General features: G+C 34.6%; 1 protein-coding gene across 1 annotated transcript in view; it reads left to right on the top strand.

Moving 5' to 3' along the window:
* LOC118271713 (uncharacterized) overlaps positions 1-19,000 on the top strand; it is an 85,776-nt gene that overhangs the window by 15,564 nt on the left and 51,212 nt on the right. Inside the window, exon 2 of the mRNA XM_035587878.2 lies at positions 9,139-9,659. Within this exon, the coding sequence (XP_035443771.2) occupies positions 9,492-9,659 (168 nt within the window). The 5' untranslated portion in view covers positions 9,139-9,491. The remainder of the gene's footprint in view (positions 1-9,138; positions 9,660-19,000) is intronic.

Consider the following 19,000-nt stretch of genomic DNA (forward strand, 5'->3'; position numbering starts at 1 on the left):
GTTACGCGGCAGCCGGTTACCCAGCCATTGCGCTAACCAACAACAACCAACAGTCATTAGTAAATTCTTACGATAAATGACCCACCTGGGGATCAAACTTCTCCAAAACTCTCGGAATAATTACAGAAAAACACATTTATTTTTTATTAACGTCTATTTTGCAAGGCTAACCATGTTTCTTTCTAAACGTCTATTTTGACCGGGCTACTATGACTGCATTTCATTCGCAAAATCTACACATCATGTATTATGACGTCACAGCACAGTAAATATACTGAGATATATAGATTCTGGAGTACACAAACAAGTATGTAGTAAGTACAGGGTGTTCTAATGTCATTTGGCTCCTATTCAGCTTCGCAGTCAAAGCCTTTGGAACAGCTTTTAAACTGATTAGCTTTTTGAAGAATTCTCGTTTTTTTTCTTTTTTTGCTCGAAACCGCTACCCTTTCATCAGTTTAGCTTCGTAGCCGTAGTAGTATTATTACGAGTCTGTTGTGAGATGTTTCCATGTTATTTTCTTTTGGTTTTCCGTATTTTTTCTTCTTTTTTTTGTATTTCAAGTCTGTGGCTCCTTGTGTGCTCTTTTAGCATATTTAAAAAGGTAGTTTGAGGTAAATGACCTACTTGGAGTTTGGGAATTAACTTGGAAATTATAAGCCCAAGTTTCCACACGATGTTTTCCTTCACCGATTACATTTAGTAGTTAGAAAGTACACATGACTCGGAAAAGTCACGTTGGTACTTGCCGTTGGTAGGTTTTAAGCCCGCGCCCTCGTGCATGAGGAGGTTTAAGAAGTGGGCGTCTTAAACCTCCTGGCCACCACAAATTAGGAAGTCAAATGTTCCTAAGGTAGGTACTTACCTTTACAATTTCCCAAAGGTAAATCTTATTTGAATTAATTCAAGTAAACACTCATAAAGGTACAAATATTTAGATATCAACTTTATCACCAATTTCCGAATATCTAAAGTAACTTCACAAGATTTCCTCTGGGAATTAAAATGTTTTGCAAACTCGAGACCAACTAAGTCAAATACATGCTATCTGACATGAATACGAAATGAGGTAATTTATTATGATCTGTCGATATACGTATGGCAACACTGAAGATTTGGCTACGGAAATGTTGCTATAATAAAATATTATTTATAGGGATTTGTTTTGGTTATTCATATTGATGCTTTTTATTTGTGCTGTTAAGTAATGAAGTAAGATGATTCAGTTTTGTTTATACTAAAAGGATACTATAACCTCATAAATGGCAACTGAAATACAATGTTATGTGATAAAAAAAAAATTAATTAAAAGAAATTTAAAAACCCGACTGCATAAAAAAACACTTTAAATAAAAACTGAAAAGTAAAAAACAAGCTTAGTCTAAAAGTGTAGATAGCAATGCTATTACCACAAAATCTTATGCGAAACATAATTGAGTGCCATCATTCAATATGGGTCCTGACTGTTGCACTTTAAAGTGCTTTTTTATGCAGTCGGGTTTTTTTAATTTTTTTAATTTATTTATTTTTATTTAACACTTTTTAGTTAGTTATAATACGGCTATGTGTTTCTCAAGATTTCACCCGAGCCACGAAACGACACTTCAGAAACCGCTAGTCAATCGCGTCGCGTAGTACCTATACGAGTATTTAGTTTGGATAATAAAGAACCTAATTGCACATAGTATTTTTTTCTATATGTCAGTGATATACCATTTTGGAATCCTCATGATGAGCTCTTTAATTTGATACCCATATTGTAGCAAATAAAAAATATTATTTTTAGGGATTCTATCTAGGGCGCCTCACGGCCGCCATGTTGGTACTTTTGTTTTACGTCACATATCTAAGAACACTTGGGTAATTAAGACGAATCCAACGATGCCCTGATTGTCGAAATCCATCAAGCCGTTTCGAAGAAAATGAGGTAATAAAGAATATTAGGCTCATACATACAAGATACGCGCGAAAAACATAACCCTTCCTTGGCAGTCGGGTAAAAAAATACTTAGGTGGAGAGAGAGTAAGAAGCATTAGCAAAAATTTACTAACATCTAATTTTAAGTGTTGGAGAGCCAAACCGACGCGAAACAAAGCTTGCGTTGTTTTTCGTTGCGTAAATGAAGTTATGTACCAGAAGCCCAATTACCGTTCCCAATCCCCAATTCCCCAACAACCCTTAAATTGCTAACCACCAAATAGACAGCAACGGGTAGCGGCGATTGCTTACCATCAGGTGATCCGTATGCTTGTTTACCGGCTTATACCATAAAAAAACATAACTACTTGTCAATATTATATACAATACATAGGTACCTTTATAGCCTATTTATAACACCAAAACAAAACTGAGTTTAAAATAACAATAGCATAGCACTATCAATATACATATGATTGTGTTTAACAGCAATTACAATGCAATTAAATGTAACCACAAAATGTAGTTAATACAATAACCGATTAAGGTGAAATCGAATAGTTCATTACCCCTTAATTGTAATAATCGTTATTCAACTAGAAAAATAACCCAAAAACCTACTAACATTTGCGTGAAACGGTTTATTTACATGGTAATAAGTGTTTGGTGGTGTACCTAAATATATAATTTCAATATTTTTGTAAGTACTTGTTTCGTAAGCTAGCTTTATACGATGTGTAATATAAAAATGCGTTGCTGATCCGGAGCTGCGGACTACCTAGCGGGTTTACCGGGGCTATCGGGTAATATAGCAGGAGAAGGAACGGGGTTGCTAAGCGTAAATCTCGAGAACAGCTGAACCGATTTCGTTAATTCTTGGTTGAGTTTGTTATAGTTAGGAAATAGATTTTAAGTAAGTAATATGTCCAGCAGTGGACTGCTATAGGCTGATGATGATGATGATGATGATGAAAAAAAAATACTGACGAAATTCCAAGGCGAAACAAAGTTTGTGAGGTCTACTAGTTCCGAATATAAGTAATCTAAGTGTAATGCTAGGCTATTCATGCTTTCTATCGTGTACCTATAATATTTGATTAAAGACCTATTTTCTATCACAACAGTAATAGTGGTATATACCAAATTGCTGCAAAAAATACAACTATGTACACTTCTCGTTTCTCCTTTTATCTTTTACTCCTTTTCATCTCTCTATTACTGTAGGTACTATTTCATATTATTATATCCTTGAATTCATTATATCATCATTATATAGTTAAGAACAAACACAAACTTTCTCAAAGTCACATTACTATCAAAAGTTTAGCTTATTCTGTTTTGATCGTGACAACAGCTACTACTCACTTCGCAAAGGTCAAAGTTCTGAAAGTTAGAATCAAAGAATTACCTCATCAGTGTCTAGGCTTTCGTGGAAATACTACCGAGTACTAAGAAGCAATCAGTCGGTAATAAGATGTTATTAGAACGGCTGATTTGCGGGGAATTAATGTAGTCACTCAGCATAGAATTCTGGATTCGATCACTTGATATCAAAAATATTATTAGATTTTTTATGTCAGCTTTTATTCAATCAAATTACTATACATTTTCTTTGTCCTGCCCTTTTTCCAACAGGATCAATAGCGGATCTTAACTCAATTCTACCGAGAGCTCAGTACCTTTAGTATGAGTTTGCTTTACGTTTAAAGTAATCGAAACGAGAGCCCGTTCGGCGCTCTAATTGGCTGGCTCGAATAAACCAACCAATCAGAGAGCCGAACGCGCTCTCGTTTCGATTAATTTAAACGTAAAGCAAATTCATACTCACACTCGTACTCATACAGTATGGAACGACAATTTTTTCTCTTACTCTTCACAGGGAAGAAAAGACTCTAATGAACTCTACCTTAGATAAATATTCTTATAACTTATTTATTAAACTATCAAAAATACATAAAAAAAAACATCTAAAATCCTTATAAAAACTTCGGAATTAAAGCTATTTACACACAGTATTACAGTGGAAACAGTATGGAACAGTCGGCGGTGATGTTCAGAATATAAGCATGTTACACGCCTGTTATCCCAGGGCTCAATCAGCCGAGAGCTATCTCGACATCGAGACGGCTCGTTTGTCGCTCACACTGTCACCTTCCAGCTGTTTAGCTGGTAGAAGCAACAGATTTAGCATCTGTGTTTAGCTTGGATTTTGTTCTAATTTAAAGTTGTCTTTCGACGCTTCTACTAACGACTTTGCCTTATTTTCTTAGAACCCTATTCTGAACGGCATGTACCAATGTGATTTTTTTCCGAGTTATACGTATTTTCTAAGATTATTTAGACACCACTAACAAACGATGAAGGAAAACCTCGTGAGGAAACCTGGGCTTTTAATTTCGAAAATATTATAAGTTTGAGAGAAAGTTAAGAGGAAGCGTAGTGATTAATGCTCAAACCTTCTCTGTGTGAGAAGAGGCCTTTGGTTAGCAGTGGCCACTTATAGGCTGATAATGTGATGTGAAAGTAGTAAAACATACTTTTTACTTCAGACTGCGCGGGTAAAACGGTACTCTAAATCTCCCACGTAAAGATCATTCCAAACCTCTATTTACTTCAGTATACCGAACTAAAACCGATCACATCTTGCATTATCCATTTTAGTGATTTATAGTAAATGTCGTTAACTATATAAATGCTTTCCCGGAATACGAATTATGTGCTCGTTTGTATTCAAGGCCGTGGTGGAGGAATGTCAAATGTATGCCTGAGATTTTACTGTTGCTTGATCGATGAGTATTGATGTTAGTGTGATGCAAGAACAGCTAAATATTGTCAGATTGTGAAGTTTATGAAGTATGAGAAGTAGTCATGAGGTATTCATACGTAATATTACCCATAGTAACACATTTGATAACAGAGATACAGGGAATTAGGTAATCCTCTGACATAGAACGGTTACTTAAACTATTCCTTAGCAACGATTTTGTTTCGAAAACAATCGCTAAGCGACTGTAGTTAAGCCAACCATTAAAATGAGTTCTGAGTGTCCGCTTGTCTGTTAGTATTGTGCCAATTTCTATCCATAGCCGAAAATAAATCAATACATTTAAAACATTTTCATATAACAAAACAATAATGCTCTTTAACTTAAAACAAAAAGCCATACAGAACTTGACTAAATATAACCTATCTACACTACAACAGCAACCAAATCAAACATTTCTTAACCAAACACCCGATCAAAATCCACATTTAATCTGTCTAACAAAAACACCAATATCCATTGAGCACAAAGGCTGTCGATCAAAGTGATTCGTGCCTGCGATGTTGTCGACTATCCCTTAGCTACGATACGGTGCACTGGTACCGACTTATACCGATACTATGAATCTTAAGAGCGCTCGATACTTACAATTGTGTCGTGACGTAACTGATCAATGTTTCGTACGTAGTGTACCTTGTTGAGGGTGCCGCCATTTTTATTTTTGCGATTGCGTCGGAATGAAATGTTTTGGTGTATTTTATTGTCTGCGTCGTTATAGTGATTCGTCGTTCTCAAGAATTTAATCCCCGTATTAAATTGAAAATAAATTGTGCCAATACAATTGTAATGTTCTTGGAAATGGGCCCCATGAAGATCTATGGAATAGATGGCAAACGAGCAGACGAGTCACCTGATGATAAGTTTGTTGTCTCTATGGTCAGTTTGCCATATACCAGGTATAGTTTCAGACCCCGACTACGAAAATTTCCCAAAAAAAAAATCCCAGTCCAATCCCAGTGGTACTTCAGCTCGCTCGAAATTATAACCGCAGACTAATAATAACGAAGCAGTCAAAAACTGTCGTATTTTGACACAAAATAAACTTTATACTAACTACCACATATGTATATAGGTTATGTGTATATTTTGGTACAAGTCCAACACAATCAAAGCCCACCCAAGATATCCACTATTCAGCCAGAACAATGGGACGGGCAATCCGTGCGTATCCGAACTTCGCAATGAGGAGTCCGAAGTTGTCCGAATTTCGTCCGACATGCCCTCCGACCTCGGAATGAAATGCCGGACATATTTCAATCTGGAACCTCAGCTATAATTATTGCTGATAAGCAAATCATAAGTAGTTTTGTGATATTGTAGCATTTAATTTTGCGGTAGAATACAATATTCCTTATATCGAAACACTTTTAAAAACATGAAATTAGTAAAACATTGGAAGCAAAACTTTGTAGTTAATTCTAATTTATAAACAGACAACATTTTTGGCTGAAAATAAAATATTTATGAGCTCCTGTGACGGATTACAAATTGAGATAAGTGTCTTTAGTGATATGGCATACTTAAAGAAGAGAGAACATAGGTTTCTAAAGCGTCGGCAAAACGGATACAAACATAGGCCACGGTAACCACTTACCATCAGGCGGATCGTTACTTTCTTGCCACCATCGTGGTATAAGACTACGAATAATACGAGTATACGACAATAACACAAACATGCACTTTAGAAAACATTCGGAAACATAACATAACCAGACATTATCTCCACAATTTGTCCCACAATGCGACCTAACTGTTCTAGGTTCTAGCTCAATATACATATTACTGACTAGAACTAGACTGAAAGTAGCTATTACATAAAGAGAACAAGTAGTAAACGTTTATGACTAATCCCAGAGGCGACGTTACAGGGTCACAACCGAAAATATTACATGACACACGTCGCTGGGAGAATTGCTACTGGTCTTTTGTGTGACTGTTACTTATGTATTAATATTTTGTTTGAATTGAAATAAGTATATGTAAATACGAGTACGAGGACTCAGTTAAATTCAGGATTTAAGGTAAAAACAAACTCGCAATAGGCCATCGGAATGACGATATGGTAGTTCCAGAACAGGTCTATAAGAGGACCCGGTACTCCTAACAGGAGCTGTGGGCGGTTACCGGAGTGATATTAGTAAAGTAAAAATCCCACACTCCCTAGTCTTCTCCGTGTCCAAAAAGCTAGGCGACTTTTGAAGGTTTCACCCATCATCAAAAATCTCTCGAAAATATACTGATGCCTTATAGAAAACAGACGTGAAACAACGCTTGGGTTGTGTTTCACTGTGAAAGAAGAAACCAGTATAAATCAGTTTTACTCATGCATAGCTTTCAGCTATTACGAGCTTGTGAATAATCATTAGTTACAATTTTCCGAGATACAATAACAAATAACCTCATCAAAGCATACCTCACTCGACAGAGATTAAAACCTGACCATTCAGTTATATGAGCAGGAAAATGCAACATAAATTGTTTCTGTATATCAGAATTGTTTAATCAAAATATTTTGTAACATTTACACATATTTGTACGCCCTCATGCGCGCATACTGTGCAACTATACAAACATTGCACAGAGTACAGATAGGCAGAAAAATGTTTGAATAGTTGGAGTTGAAAAACTATTTTTGCCATTTTATATTCTCTTTGCTGCATGGACAGTGTACAGTCGCCCGCATAAAGTTTTTTTTTATTTTATTTTTATTGCGCGGATTGAATGGTTCGAGCTTTGTTTTTTTTAACTTCGCCGATCGCGTTGATTGCAGAGTTTTACGTTATACATATAAAAATGGAATATGAAGACCATTTGAATGAAAAATATAATAATTAAAAAGCGTAACTTATTTAATGTATTTTTATTTTGAAAGCAGGATAAAGATAAACTACTCGTATATAAAAAAAAACTTATAATTGACAACCATTAACCCATTTTTGTGCGTACAAAATAATAGGTCGAAATTACTTATGACTGACTTTTTGCTCGCCAACCTATATTTAAAGTAAGTTATTGTATTAAATAACACCCTACAGCCTGTCATTAAGGTTCAATTTTCTTTACTTCCGTATTTTATTACCATTTTGACACCCTGTTGAATCTTGTTGGATACGACTTTGTGACACGAAACCACCATAGTCGTGTGAAGATTAAGTTCTATAAATTCTTTAACGAGATTAGCGGAGTGTTACAAGATTCATTGTACCTTACTACAAATAAAACAGTTTTAATACATAGAGGAGATTAGGTTTTGTGAAAACTACGTCTATTTGACTTCTTGTTGCATATTATAAGTTGTTCACTTACATCTTTCAGGCATTTCTACGTAAAAAGCAAAAAAAAAAACTGCCAAATCAGATGAAATGAACAGCCCTCAATTCAGAGCACAAACCAACTGGACATAACAAAAGTAATTTATAAACAGAGCATTCGGGAAATAAAGAAAAGAGTTGAAGCTAGAGTAAAACTTATGCCTACATAAAATACCAAGAAAACCTATAAACGCCCTCATAAAGAATAAATAAATACCATCCGATCTATGTTCTACCATCAACGGTCCATTTCCCGACCATTTTTCTCCGATTTAATCGATATGCTATTAAATACCGTATTACGAACATTTATAGCTGTTCGATGCGGGAAAATAAGCTATTACATTGGCCACATTGCTCCCTAGAGGAAGCTATCAATCGGCTCATTGCCGTCCCACGCTTATTAGCTGTTTCGGGACAGCGACGCTTTCGCTACCACTACTGAATTATGATCGCCTGGTACTTTGGGAGTCTTAATTGTTTTTTTTTTTCAGATTTTTAGTATATATTTTTTGTCACATAAGTACTACTAATTAACACATAAAATCAACATGCTAACAGTTTTTACACTACAACACTCGATATATTTTAATTACAATCACGACTTAAAGCGACAGTGGCGCCAAGAAATAATCAAAAACAACGCTCTGAGTTTTGTGTAAAACGAAAATAAGCACTATTTTTTTACAATACGCTTCAAAATAAATATTTCTAGCTCATAAACATATTGTTTCAAGTCTTACAGTCACGGAGATGTATTCGTGCGGTAGTTTTAATTAGTGAGACAGTATGCAGGCATGCGGAAGGTCGAGCTAATGTATGCACATAAGTTTGGACCGCCTTTTTGCGTGCCTAGAAATATATTGTGACCATGTTTACAAAGCTTGTTTTTTATAATATAAATGTTGCATATTGTAGAGTCTACTTGAGTTGATACTGCTGTTTAATTTTTGTGGAAAATATTCTTCAGGATTACCTTTTTAAGTCGAGTCGATCGATATTTAATTGCATTAACCTAATATACTGTACTGATTAATATTGATGATTATTGCATTGATTTAACATATAGTTTTTCTTTGTTCCAGAGTTGTCACCATGTCGGGAACGCGTTAAAGCATCGTGGTGTAAATAATTACTTAGGTCTAAAAGCAATAATTCGTAAAAACGTAGAAACCCCGTAGAGACGCTATATAAAGTGCTTTTAAGCAATAGTTTTAGTGTTACTAATAAAATTAAATCTTCCATATTTTATTTAACTTTAAGTCTAAAAATGTGGCGTGACTTTAATTGTTAAATCAACAATCAAAATGATCTTTATTACTAAAGTCATAAAGCTTCAATTACAACAAAAGTTTTCAAGCCTTATCGCTTCGCAGCGTACAGTCGACGAGGGAAGTGCATAGATTTGTGTTAAAAATAAAATAATGTTAAAAAGAAAATGCCGCAGCGCGCGCCGACATCATCAAACTTGATGCGACCATTCGTGGTGTTGGCCCTGCCCGGAATGTATTTGCTGTATAAGTACAACCAGTACCGGCAGCAGCAAATGGAGACCGCGCGGCGCCGAGTCACCGAGCGCGAGCTTATGCACCTCAACACCAAAATCGTGAGTACCTAATATTTTTGTTTACTTATAGGACCTATTGTCCAGTCCATGGGCTTACTACACTTACGAATAATAAGGTGGTAAATGGCCTATGGAGAAATAATCAAACACAATAGTCCTCCTTCCATTAGCATAAAAACAACGAAAATGGAATCTAACGCCATAATTTCATAACAACGTTATAAAAAGGAGGAAAAAATACAGTGTAATATTTCAACAACTCGTCATTCCTTAGAAAACACGTGGAAGAAGAAGATAATATTTCTTTCGTATAAAAAATGGATGTAAACACTAATTGATCATAAACAGCAGCCATTAGTCATGCCGTATAAATCCCGGTAACTAAATCAGCTCAGGGGAGGCGATGAAAACCATACTGTGCCAAACGTCGGCGCGTGATATATTTTTATGGGCGAGCCGTGAAGAGGCGAGAGCATAATAAAAAAACATAAAATAACAGGTAGCTTACATATTTCGTGAGAAAATGCAGCCTTGCTTTCTGTGTAAAAATTATATTTGCAATTCAGAAACATGTGGGGTAGTGTCGAACGTTATCAAGGACACGCGTGAAGAGAGGAAAGAAGAATGAAAAGAAATGTTGGAGACCTCTTCACATTTGCGATCTAAAATTAATATAAGTCCGAGATAAATATCGTTTTTAATTTTCTTATCTTACTAATATTATAAATGGGAATATTTGTGTGTATATTTGTTATAACGTTTGATTATTTTATTTGTCATTTGAATCAAATCAAAACGGTTGAAGGGATCGGCGTGTAATTTGGAATAGGGGGTAGATTATGGTCTGGAATACCACATAGGATACTTTTTATATTATGGGACCGCGGGCGAAGCCGTTGGTAAAAACTTGTTTAATAGAATAAACATTCACCAATACTTATTTACACTAAGTATTCAACAAAATAAATATTTTTGATTAAAAGCGTTTTGTCACCGACGTTACCTATTTTTAGTCTACGTTTTTGTAAGTATTGTTGTTTTTATTGTGAAGTTTTTGCTGCGACATTTTAGTAATAGCGCATAGTTTCAGGTTCTGATGTTGTCATCAACGAAATTACTGAATACGTTGTTTTCTTTCGATGTTTCAATTTCGGAATTAAATAGGAATATAGCAGTTTTATTAACATATATGATTTAGTGGGATAAATAATCTTACTGACTTTATTTCGTGAAGTCTGAGATCATAAGAAACACAAGTTGCTTTTTAAAGTAAATATCAGATTACCGGGGCTGCGACTCAAAACAGTAGAAGGAACGAGGTGGTTTTTAGTCTGTCGTCTCGCCCAAGGCGAGAGAAGCCAATGGACAATTTTCCCCCTAAAATAAAAAGCCTATTTACTTAGACTTCACACAAATGTTATAAATGAAAACTGAATCCCAATGATACTCAACCCTGAGATCGAACTCAGCCAACAAGAAAGCCAATTCAATTAAAATGTAATAGAAAGAAAATAACTTAAGATGGTAAACTAAGTACTCGTAGGTAGCATACTTACAGTTACGCTAGTTAAAAGGAAACGGTAACTTGAAACAGTCCAGTTAAGTTAAAAGATTAAAGTACTTAGTTAAGAAGACTGCTTGTAAAAGCAACGACGTCAAGAGTTTACCAGAGATGTACTATCGCAGGGCCCGTAACAAATTTACTGTGGGGCCCTGAATACAAGGTATCCTTTGACCTAGGGATGTTCCATAACAAGCGTTGCACCATAGGGGCTCCGGAACAGGTCTAATTAAAAGGCTCGGTGCCCCTTAACGGCACTGAAAGTGGCCACCTAATACCACCCTGGTTTTAGTGAGGCAAGAATCCCACACTCCTAGGTCTTTCTCCCCAAAAAGCTAGACAACATATGAAAATTTAATCCGTTATAAAAAAAGAAAAATAGGTATCCGTTGAATATGTCCCAGGAAATAAGCTGCCGCTAATAAAATCTGCACGATTGAATCCTAATTTCTCGGATCGCTACATTCATAAAAAATACTTGTAAAATGAGGATGAGTTTAGCAACGCGGGCCCCGTTTTGTGCGAGGCACATAACAGATGCTACTCTGACCACGACTATGTGCTTAATCCGGCTCTGGGGTTCCTTACAGCTTCAAAGTGGACGTTGACTTCATAATTTGATTACTAGGAACCTAGTTCCGGGTACTTTGGTATATTTTTAGCTTGTTTTTTATGTGTTTAAAAAAAAATGATATAATTTAATTGCTTTAATTACTTAAAGTGAAATAGTTCATGTTTACTGTTGCTGGCACATGAAGCTGAGGTTTCGATTTCGACCTTTGTGTCAGCTAAAGTTCCTATTTATATTTGATATTTTCAATATCTCAGTCATTTCTACAGACAGTATTTGCATCTTGTGTTAATTTATACATTTCATTTTATTGCTATCACTTATAGGAACTTCATAACACTACTTTACCCAGTTACCTAAATCGATTGTGATACATAACTGTACATTTTACCTATCATCATGTTTCGCAATTTTCTACCATTAACCGTACAAAACCTACACAAAATGAAAAGTAAACGTACCCAATACATACCGATAACATGATTTCTATCGTAACAAAAACTACCGAAACCTACTTTGCGGACTTCCCGTGACCTCGGGCTCCTGAAAACGGCTGTCAAATGAACGGAATCCATCCAACTTGCCGTATAAATCAAGTCTTTTGCGAAAGGTCAGTCGTACAGTTGGGTGGAAAATATTTAGTAGAGCTTTTGACGGTCTGATAGTCGTTATTTCATTTACAAATAATGCTGTTGTTTCTGTCTGTTTTTTGTCCCATTGACAATAAGGTATATTGTATGGTCTAAAGGTGTAAAACATTAATGAAGATTTTAGTTATATTGTAACTTATTAGTTTCCATTGTCTTTTATGTTTAAGATAGCATTTATAAAAAGTTAATAAAAGATTAAAATAAATGTAAAAGCAAATAATAATAAACTCTAAACAAAGTCATTATTACTATAAAAACTAGCATCAGAAGAAAATCAAATGCGTCACGTCACAAATTACCAGCGTACCTCGGCATTTAGGTACTAGCATCAGCCTACAATTTTTGAACATTACTGTACAGAAAAAAAAAACTAAAACGTCTGTTGTCGACGTACGCTCGTCAGACTGGGTGTGGTCCCACTACACGCGATGTGACGACCACAATGGCTTTCCCATGAGTCAACTATTCCCGGGAAATAGTAGTCGTAGGCCAGCATGTACTTTGTGTAGTAAATTGCAGTAGTAAACTGTTTGTGAATCATAACTTCATGAACTCAGACATTTTTGTGTATAATAACTTTGTAATATGTTTTACATACACAGAATCTACATAGATCTATGGAGCTTACTCACGTAAACTATTAGAGATAAGTTCTAAAAGTTTCAAGTGAAACTGGAACTCTTATTTATTAAAAGCACACGCTACTTATGCAGTTTTCCGGAACTGCGGACAACGTAACAGGTTACCGGGGCCCCGGCTCAAAGTAGGAGAAGGAACGGGGTTGTAGTCAGTAAGAGTCTGACACCCCTTCTCGCTTCACCCAAGGCGGGAGAAGTCATAGGATAATTTTACTCCGTCAAAAAAACTAGTTCACCAATTTTTTTTTTTACTGTGGTTTAGCCAATAATTAAGAAAAAATCAAAGTACCTGTCATATAGTGATGTAACATAAAGTCTTTGAACGAAATTATTATACATCATTGCTCCATACTATTGTAAAAATCGAAACAATAGGTAATGCATTGTCACGAAATAAAATAGCCGACGAGTTAATCATATGTTTTTTTAACCATTGTCCTTCAGAACGGATCTTCACATCCAATGCTAATTATTTCCATGTAATTCACAATAGTAGGTAGCATGTGACTATGTGACATTGAATTTTTTGTTCTGATTGAAAGACAATACATAGGATGTCCGTATCTAGATTCATTATTATAGGTATAACAAAAGTGTACAGTACTAGAATGGAAATAGCTCACAGTTTATCTAATTTTAACTTTCATTCATTCATTACATAAAAGTTTCGGTTATATGTACATACATGATGTTCCAAAAATAAACTCAAATTAAATTTATAATTAGACTAGAGATCTATACATATAATAAAATCGTAGAAAAGTGCTGTCTGTACATTGAAAATAAAAATAAAAAAAATAGCAGGGGTTATTGTTATGTCGATGTCGAACCCAAAAATGTAATTAACTTTTTTTTTGTCTGTTTGTCTGTTTGTCTGTTTGTCTGTTTGTCTGTTTGTCTGTTCGTCTGTGCGCGCTAATCTCAGAAACGGCTGATCCGAGTTGGATGCGGTTTTCACGAATATATTGTGGGATGCTTAAATTTACATTTAGTGTTTGTTTCATGTCAATCGGTTCATAAATAAAAAAGTTATGTCAAATTAAAGAATCACGTCGAACATTCTATGCTTATACCATTAATCTCCGCAACTATTTGACGGATTTGGTTGAAATTTGGTACAGATATAGTTTAGAACCTTAGAAAGGACATAGATATATTTTTATTTCAAAAATCAAAAAATAAAAATAAGAAATAAATTATTTATAAATAATTCTATGTCGATCGTTACACGACTTCGGTTCATGTTATTGTTTTAATTCATCGAAAAAAAGTAAATAAATAGTAAAAAGGTATGAAAAAAATAATATCAATATAATTAAACTTTTAGTACAAAGAAAATGCCCGAACGGAGTATAAATAAATAATCCAAGTTGTCTTTATCCTCGATAGATGACGTTGGGATCGAAATAGATCGCGCTATGGTTTCGTTACATTCATTTGGTTGGGTATCGGCCGAGCGCTTCGGTACTATCGTAGAAAAAGTGTATTATCAGTCGTATGATTATTTGTCTGTAGTGGTCCTGCTGTTTCGTATATTCTAAATTGGTTTCGTTGTATTTGTCAATTAATAAGTTTATTTGTTGGGTTTTCCCGCGTTTTTTGGTTAAACTATTTAACGTAGGTTTAGTTTGACTTGTGGAGTTACTGTAGTTAGTTTTTTTAATAAAATTGTAAGTCTAATTTATAAATTAATTAGATTAGATTTAAGTCGTTTCTTTTAAATTATTTAGTTTAAGCTTGGTTATTATAGCATAGAGGATAGGTTGTAATATAGCTTTTTAGGGTTCCGTAGCCAAATGGCAAAAAACGGAACCCTTATAGATTCGTCAGGTCTGTCTGTCCGTCCGTCCGTCCGTATGTCACAGCCATTTATTTCCGAAACTGTTGGGCCTACATAGTTGAAACTTTGTAGGATGATGTATTTCGATAACCGCTATTCGAATTTTGAATAAAAATTAATAAATTTAAAAATTAAAGGGGGGCACCCCATACATGGAATTGATTAAAAAAAATTTTTTTTCAGCTAACATATCCGTAATGGGTGTCTATGGATAGGTCTTTAGAAAAGACATTAAGGTTCCTAAAACCACTTTTCGTTAAAATCAATCGTTTGAAAGTTAGACGCTTCCAAAGTGGAAAAATGAGTGTCCCCCCCCCTCTAACTTTTAAAATAAGAGTGGGACAAAACAAAAAATATATGCTGATTTTAATGGCAACTAACAACGAAAATTAGTTTGAACTAGATATCATTATTAGTTTTTAAGAAATAAAACATTTTCAAAAACCGCAAACATAACTTTGTCGTTCATACAAACACTATGTAAAACCAAGTTATTTTACAACTTTTATATTATGTCATCTACTTGCTGTTACGGAACCCTTCATGGGCGAGTCCGACTCGCACTTGGCCGGTTTTTTAATTGTTATAAATTCGTAATTCGTAGCTTTCTTTAGTTTTAAGTTAGTTTAAGTCCGTTTTTAAACTATTTTTTCAATGCCCTAAGTGAGTATACATCTATTAAATTCGAACGCAGAGCTCATTATGTTGATTTTTGAAGAGTTCCCTGGAATATCTTCCACATCTCATTTTTGAAGAGATCCCGCGAGATCGGGAACTATGTGGTTAAAACCAAAAATTTGCCGGAAGTCACTATTCCACGCGAACGAAGTCGCGGGCAAAAGCTAGTAGTAGAATATAATGAGTCTTTTATTTACTCATGTTATATTTAGTATTCTAATTTCCAGGCTTTTATGATAGTTATGAATGGGAAACTAAATTAAGTTTACACAATAGTTTGAAAAAAATTGCATTGTTTACATAGATTCCATAGAACTATTTAGATCTGTTTCATTCAAACGAAGATAAGTACTTTACAATGAATGTTGGTTTATATTGCAACAACGTGTTTGCGATGAACAAAACAAAATTAAAACGTATTTTACAATACGCCTAGCAGGCAGGGCAACCGGCTGCCGCGCAACCTGTAGTAGGTTCCATTCTCGCACGGAGCAACTCTTTGTGTGATCCACAAATTGTTGTTTCGGGTCTGGGTGTCATATGTGTGTGAACTTGTATGTTTGTAAACGCACCCACGACACTGGAGAAAATCCTAGTGTGGGGCAAATTTTTTATTTAAAAAAAATATATAGAAAAAAAATCACGAAGGACAAGGCGACATTTTTTTTATAAAGTTAAGTTTTAAATGTTCCTTTAAAAGGTCAAGAGCCTTAAAAAGACCTAGTTTATGAGCATACCAAAATGGCGTCCAGTTTACTTTTAAAACACGAACGTGGTTCGATGACCATTGCTCCATTAGTTGTAGTTCGTCACGCAATTTCCTTCTACAACTTTGACTGATCACCGACGTGTCAATTTGTTCGGTTTGTTTTTAGAATTTTTATTCAAGTTTTGTTTGGTATTTGAACGTGAAATAAGTTAAAGTAGTGCGTATTTTCTTAATCTTTTTTTTTGTCAAAATGTTAGTGGAGGTCGTAAGATTTTTGGTCAATAGTACCTATGTTAAAAAATTATGTATATGTCACTGAGGAGCAACTGATTAGTTCTCATAAAGGAAACCTTGGGACTCAAGTATTCAAAAATAACAATAACCATAAATCTTCTTCATGAATCATCACTCTTAATTCCTTCAGTAGTCGTTCAGTTTGCAACTTATTCCTTTCAAGTCGCAAAAATACAGACATAGTAAGAGAATCTTCTTTATACTGTTAAAATGTATGTATTAAAAGTTATCTATATCGCAATAATTCTACCATTCTACAAACAGAACCCAGAAATATACCACTTGATACGGAAAAGAAACAATTTCAACAATGAATGTGTATCCCCATTACGAGCGAACACTTTAAAACTGCGGTTTAAACTCTATGTTATCAGATTATCGAGCTACGTGGCCGGTGCTTGCTCGGCTAAATTCCATAATTGCCATAATTGCTCCCATTATTGGAAACTTCATCTTAGTCAATACTTTCTTTGGAGAAAACTTTTTAATTGATATTATTCGTGACCCTTTTATTATGGCAACTAATTTATTGGTAGCCAATGTTTTATTGATTATTATTTCCTGGAATAACTTTTAAGCGAGTAAGAGTGCAAATTGTGATTTGTGATTTTTTTGGGCCGACATAAATGAAAATATCATTACCAGTATTTTTAATTCTAAAATTCTTAGTAAATTGTTGTACGGAAACTGACTCGATTAAATATATGACACTAGACATAACGTCGTATCACCATGTATGGATAATTTTCTATTCAAATGAGACAATTAACATTAAAAAGTAAATTGACTATAACGGGTATCTTATAGATTGCCAACCCTTTGCCCCGGAACACAGGTGTGATAGTAAACTTTGTTGTCAAGTTCAAAGGAACCTTATTAGGCTTCCATTAAAGTCTTGATTAATATTTCCGACAGTTTTGTTTATATAACACTGGAAACTGGATGGAGTTTCATTAAAGTTTTAAATTTACTTAGTTACTTATTTAATTTCCTCTATTCTTAGCTTTAATTAAGCTACTTTTGCTTGTCTTTTGAAAAATTTACTCTTTATTGGATCCGTCTGTTCTTGCCTTGGGTACTTAAGTAATGGTGAATGATGCTGATACTATTTAACTGAATGAAAGTATTATACATAGACTGTATACCACCTTATCTCCACAACTCACTGATAGTGATTCTCTTTCTTGATTACGTCGTATCACCGTGTATGATAATTTTCTATTCAAATGAGACAATTAACATTCAGAGGTAAATTGACTATAACGGCCATCTTATTTGCCAAACTGCCCATAGTTTAAGTACTTTGTTGTCAAGTTACAAAGGAACCTTATTAGGCTTCCATTAAAGTCTTGATTAATATTTCCGACAGTTTTGTTTATATAACACTGGAAACTGGATGGAGTTTCATTAAAGTTTTAAATTTACTTAGTTACTTATTTAATTTCCTCTATTCTTAGCTTTAATTAAGCTACTTTTGCTTGTCTTTTGAAAAATTTACTCTTTATTGGATCTGTCTGTTCTTGCCTTATATACTTCAGTAATGTTGATGAGGTTTTAACTGAATGCCAGTATTATACATAGACTGTATACCACCGTGTCTCCACAACTCACTGATTGTGATTCTCTTTCTTGATTAGACCCGTTAAAAAAATATTTGGTCTCCTTTTCAAAACCGATTTTTAAAACTGTGATTACTTGTAGAAGAATTCTTTAACAATTTTTCCCGAGACAATCGAACTGGTTACATAGTGCATGTTTGTTGTTATGCAGTCACTGTATGTACTGTATGCAGACAGAAACAAGAAATCTAAAAAGTTCCTTACAACCAGCATACAAGTAAAACAGTTTTCAGAAACAAAACAAAGCGAGTGTAAACAAAGGTCCACTGATTGAATGAGACTATTTTAGATACACTAGTGAGGAAATAGGCCAATAACAGCCGAGAGTAGACTATAAATACTGCAGTGTCAAGGCAGATCGTTGACGCGCTTTCCCTCTCGACCGCTCGGCCGGACTATAAATATGTTGCAGGCTTCATTGGACGTAGTCGCTTTAATTAAAGAGTTCTGAATGAAATGAGATTTGTTTTATGTGATTGTTCTGGTGAAATGTTTATTGAAGGTTATTCTTTTTAGATATTAAGATGATTTACCGTCGTATTGGATCATGAAAGTAAGGGAACAGAGTGCACTTGTGTATAAGCAAACTATAGAACTAAACTGTACAAAATTATCTCAGTAAGCAGTCAGCAAGTCTCTACACTTAGTCGAAGATAATTATCTTTACAGAAGTTTAGTCAATCGACATCTAACTTATCATTTTCTCAACAAAGTTTTGTTAAGAATTAAATCTACCTATAAACCTCTTTATAATTCTAAACAGCAACAACATTCTGTCAAATATTCAAGAAAAGAATAAATTGTCGAAAAACCTAAAAAT

This window comes from Spodoptera frugiperda, chromosome 5 (assembly GCF_023101765.2).
Source record: "Spodoptera frugiperda isolate SF20-4 chromosome 5, AGI-APGP_CSIRO_Sfru_2.0, whole genome shotgun sequence".
Taxonomy (NCBI): Eukaryota; Metazoa; Arthropoda; class Insecta; order Lepidoptera; family Noctuidae; genus Spodoptera; species Spodoptera frugiperda.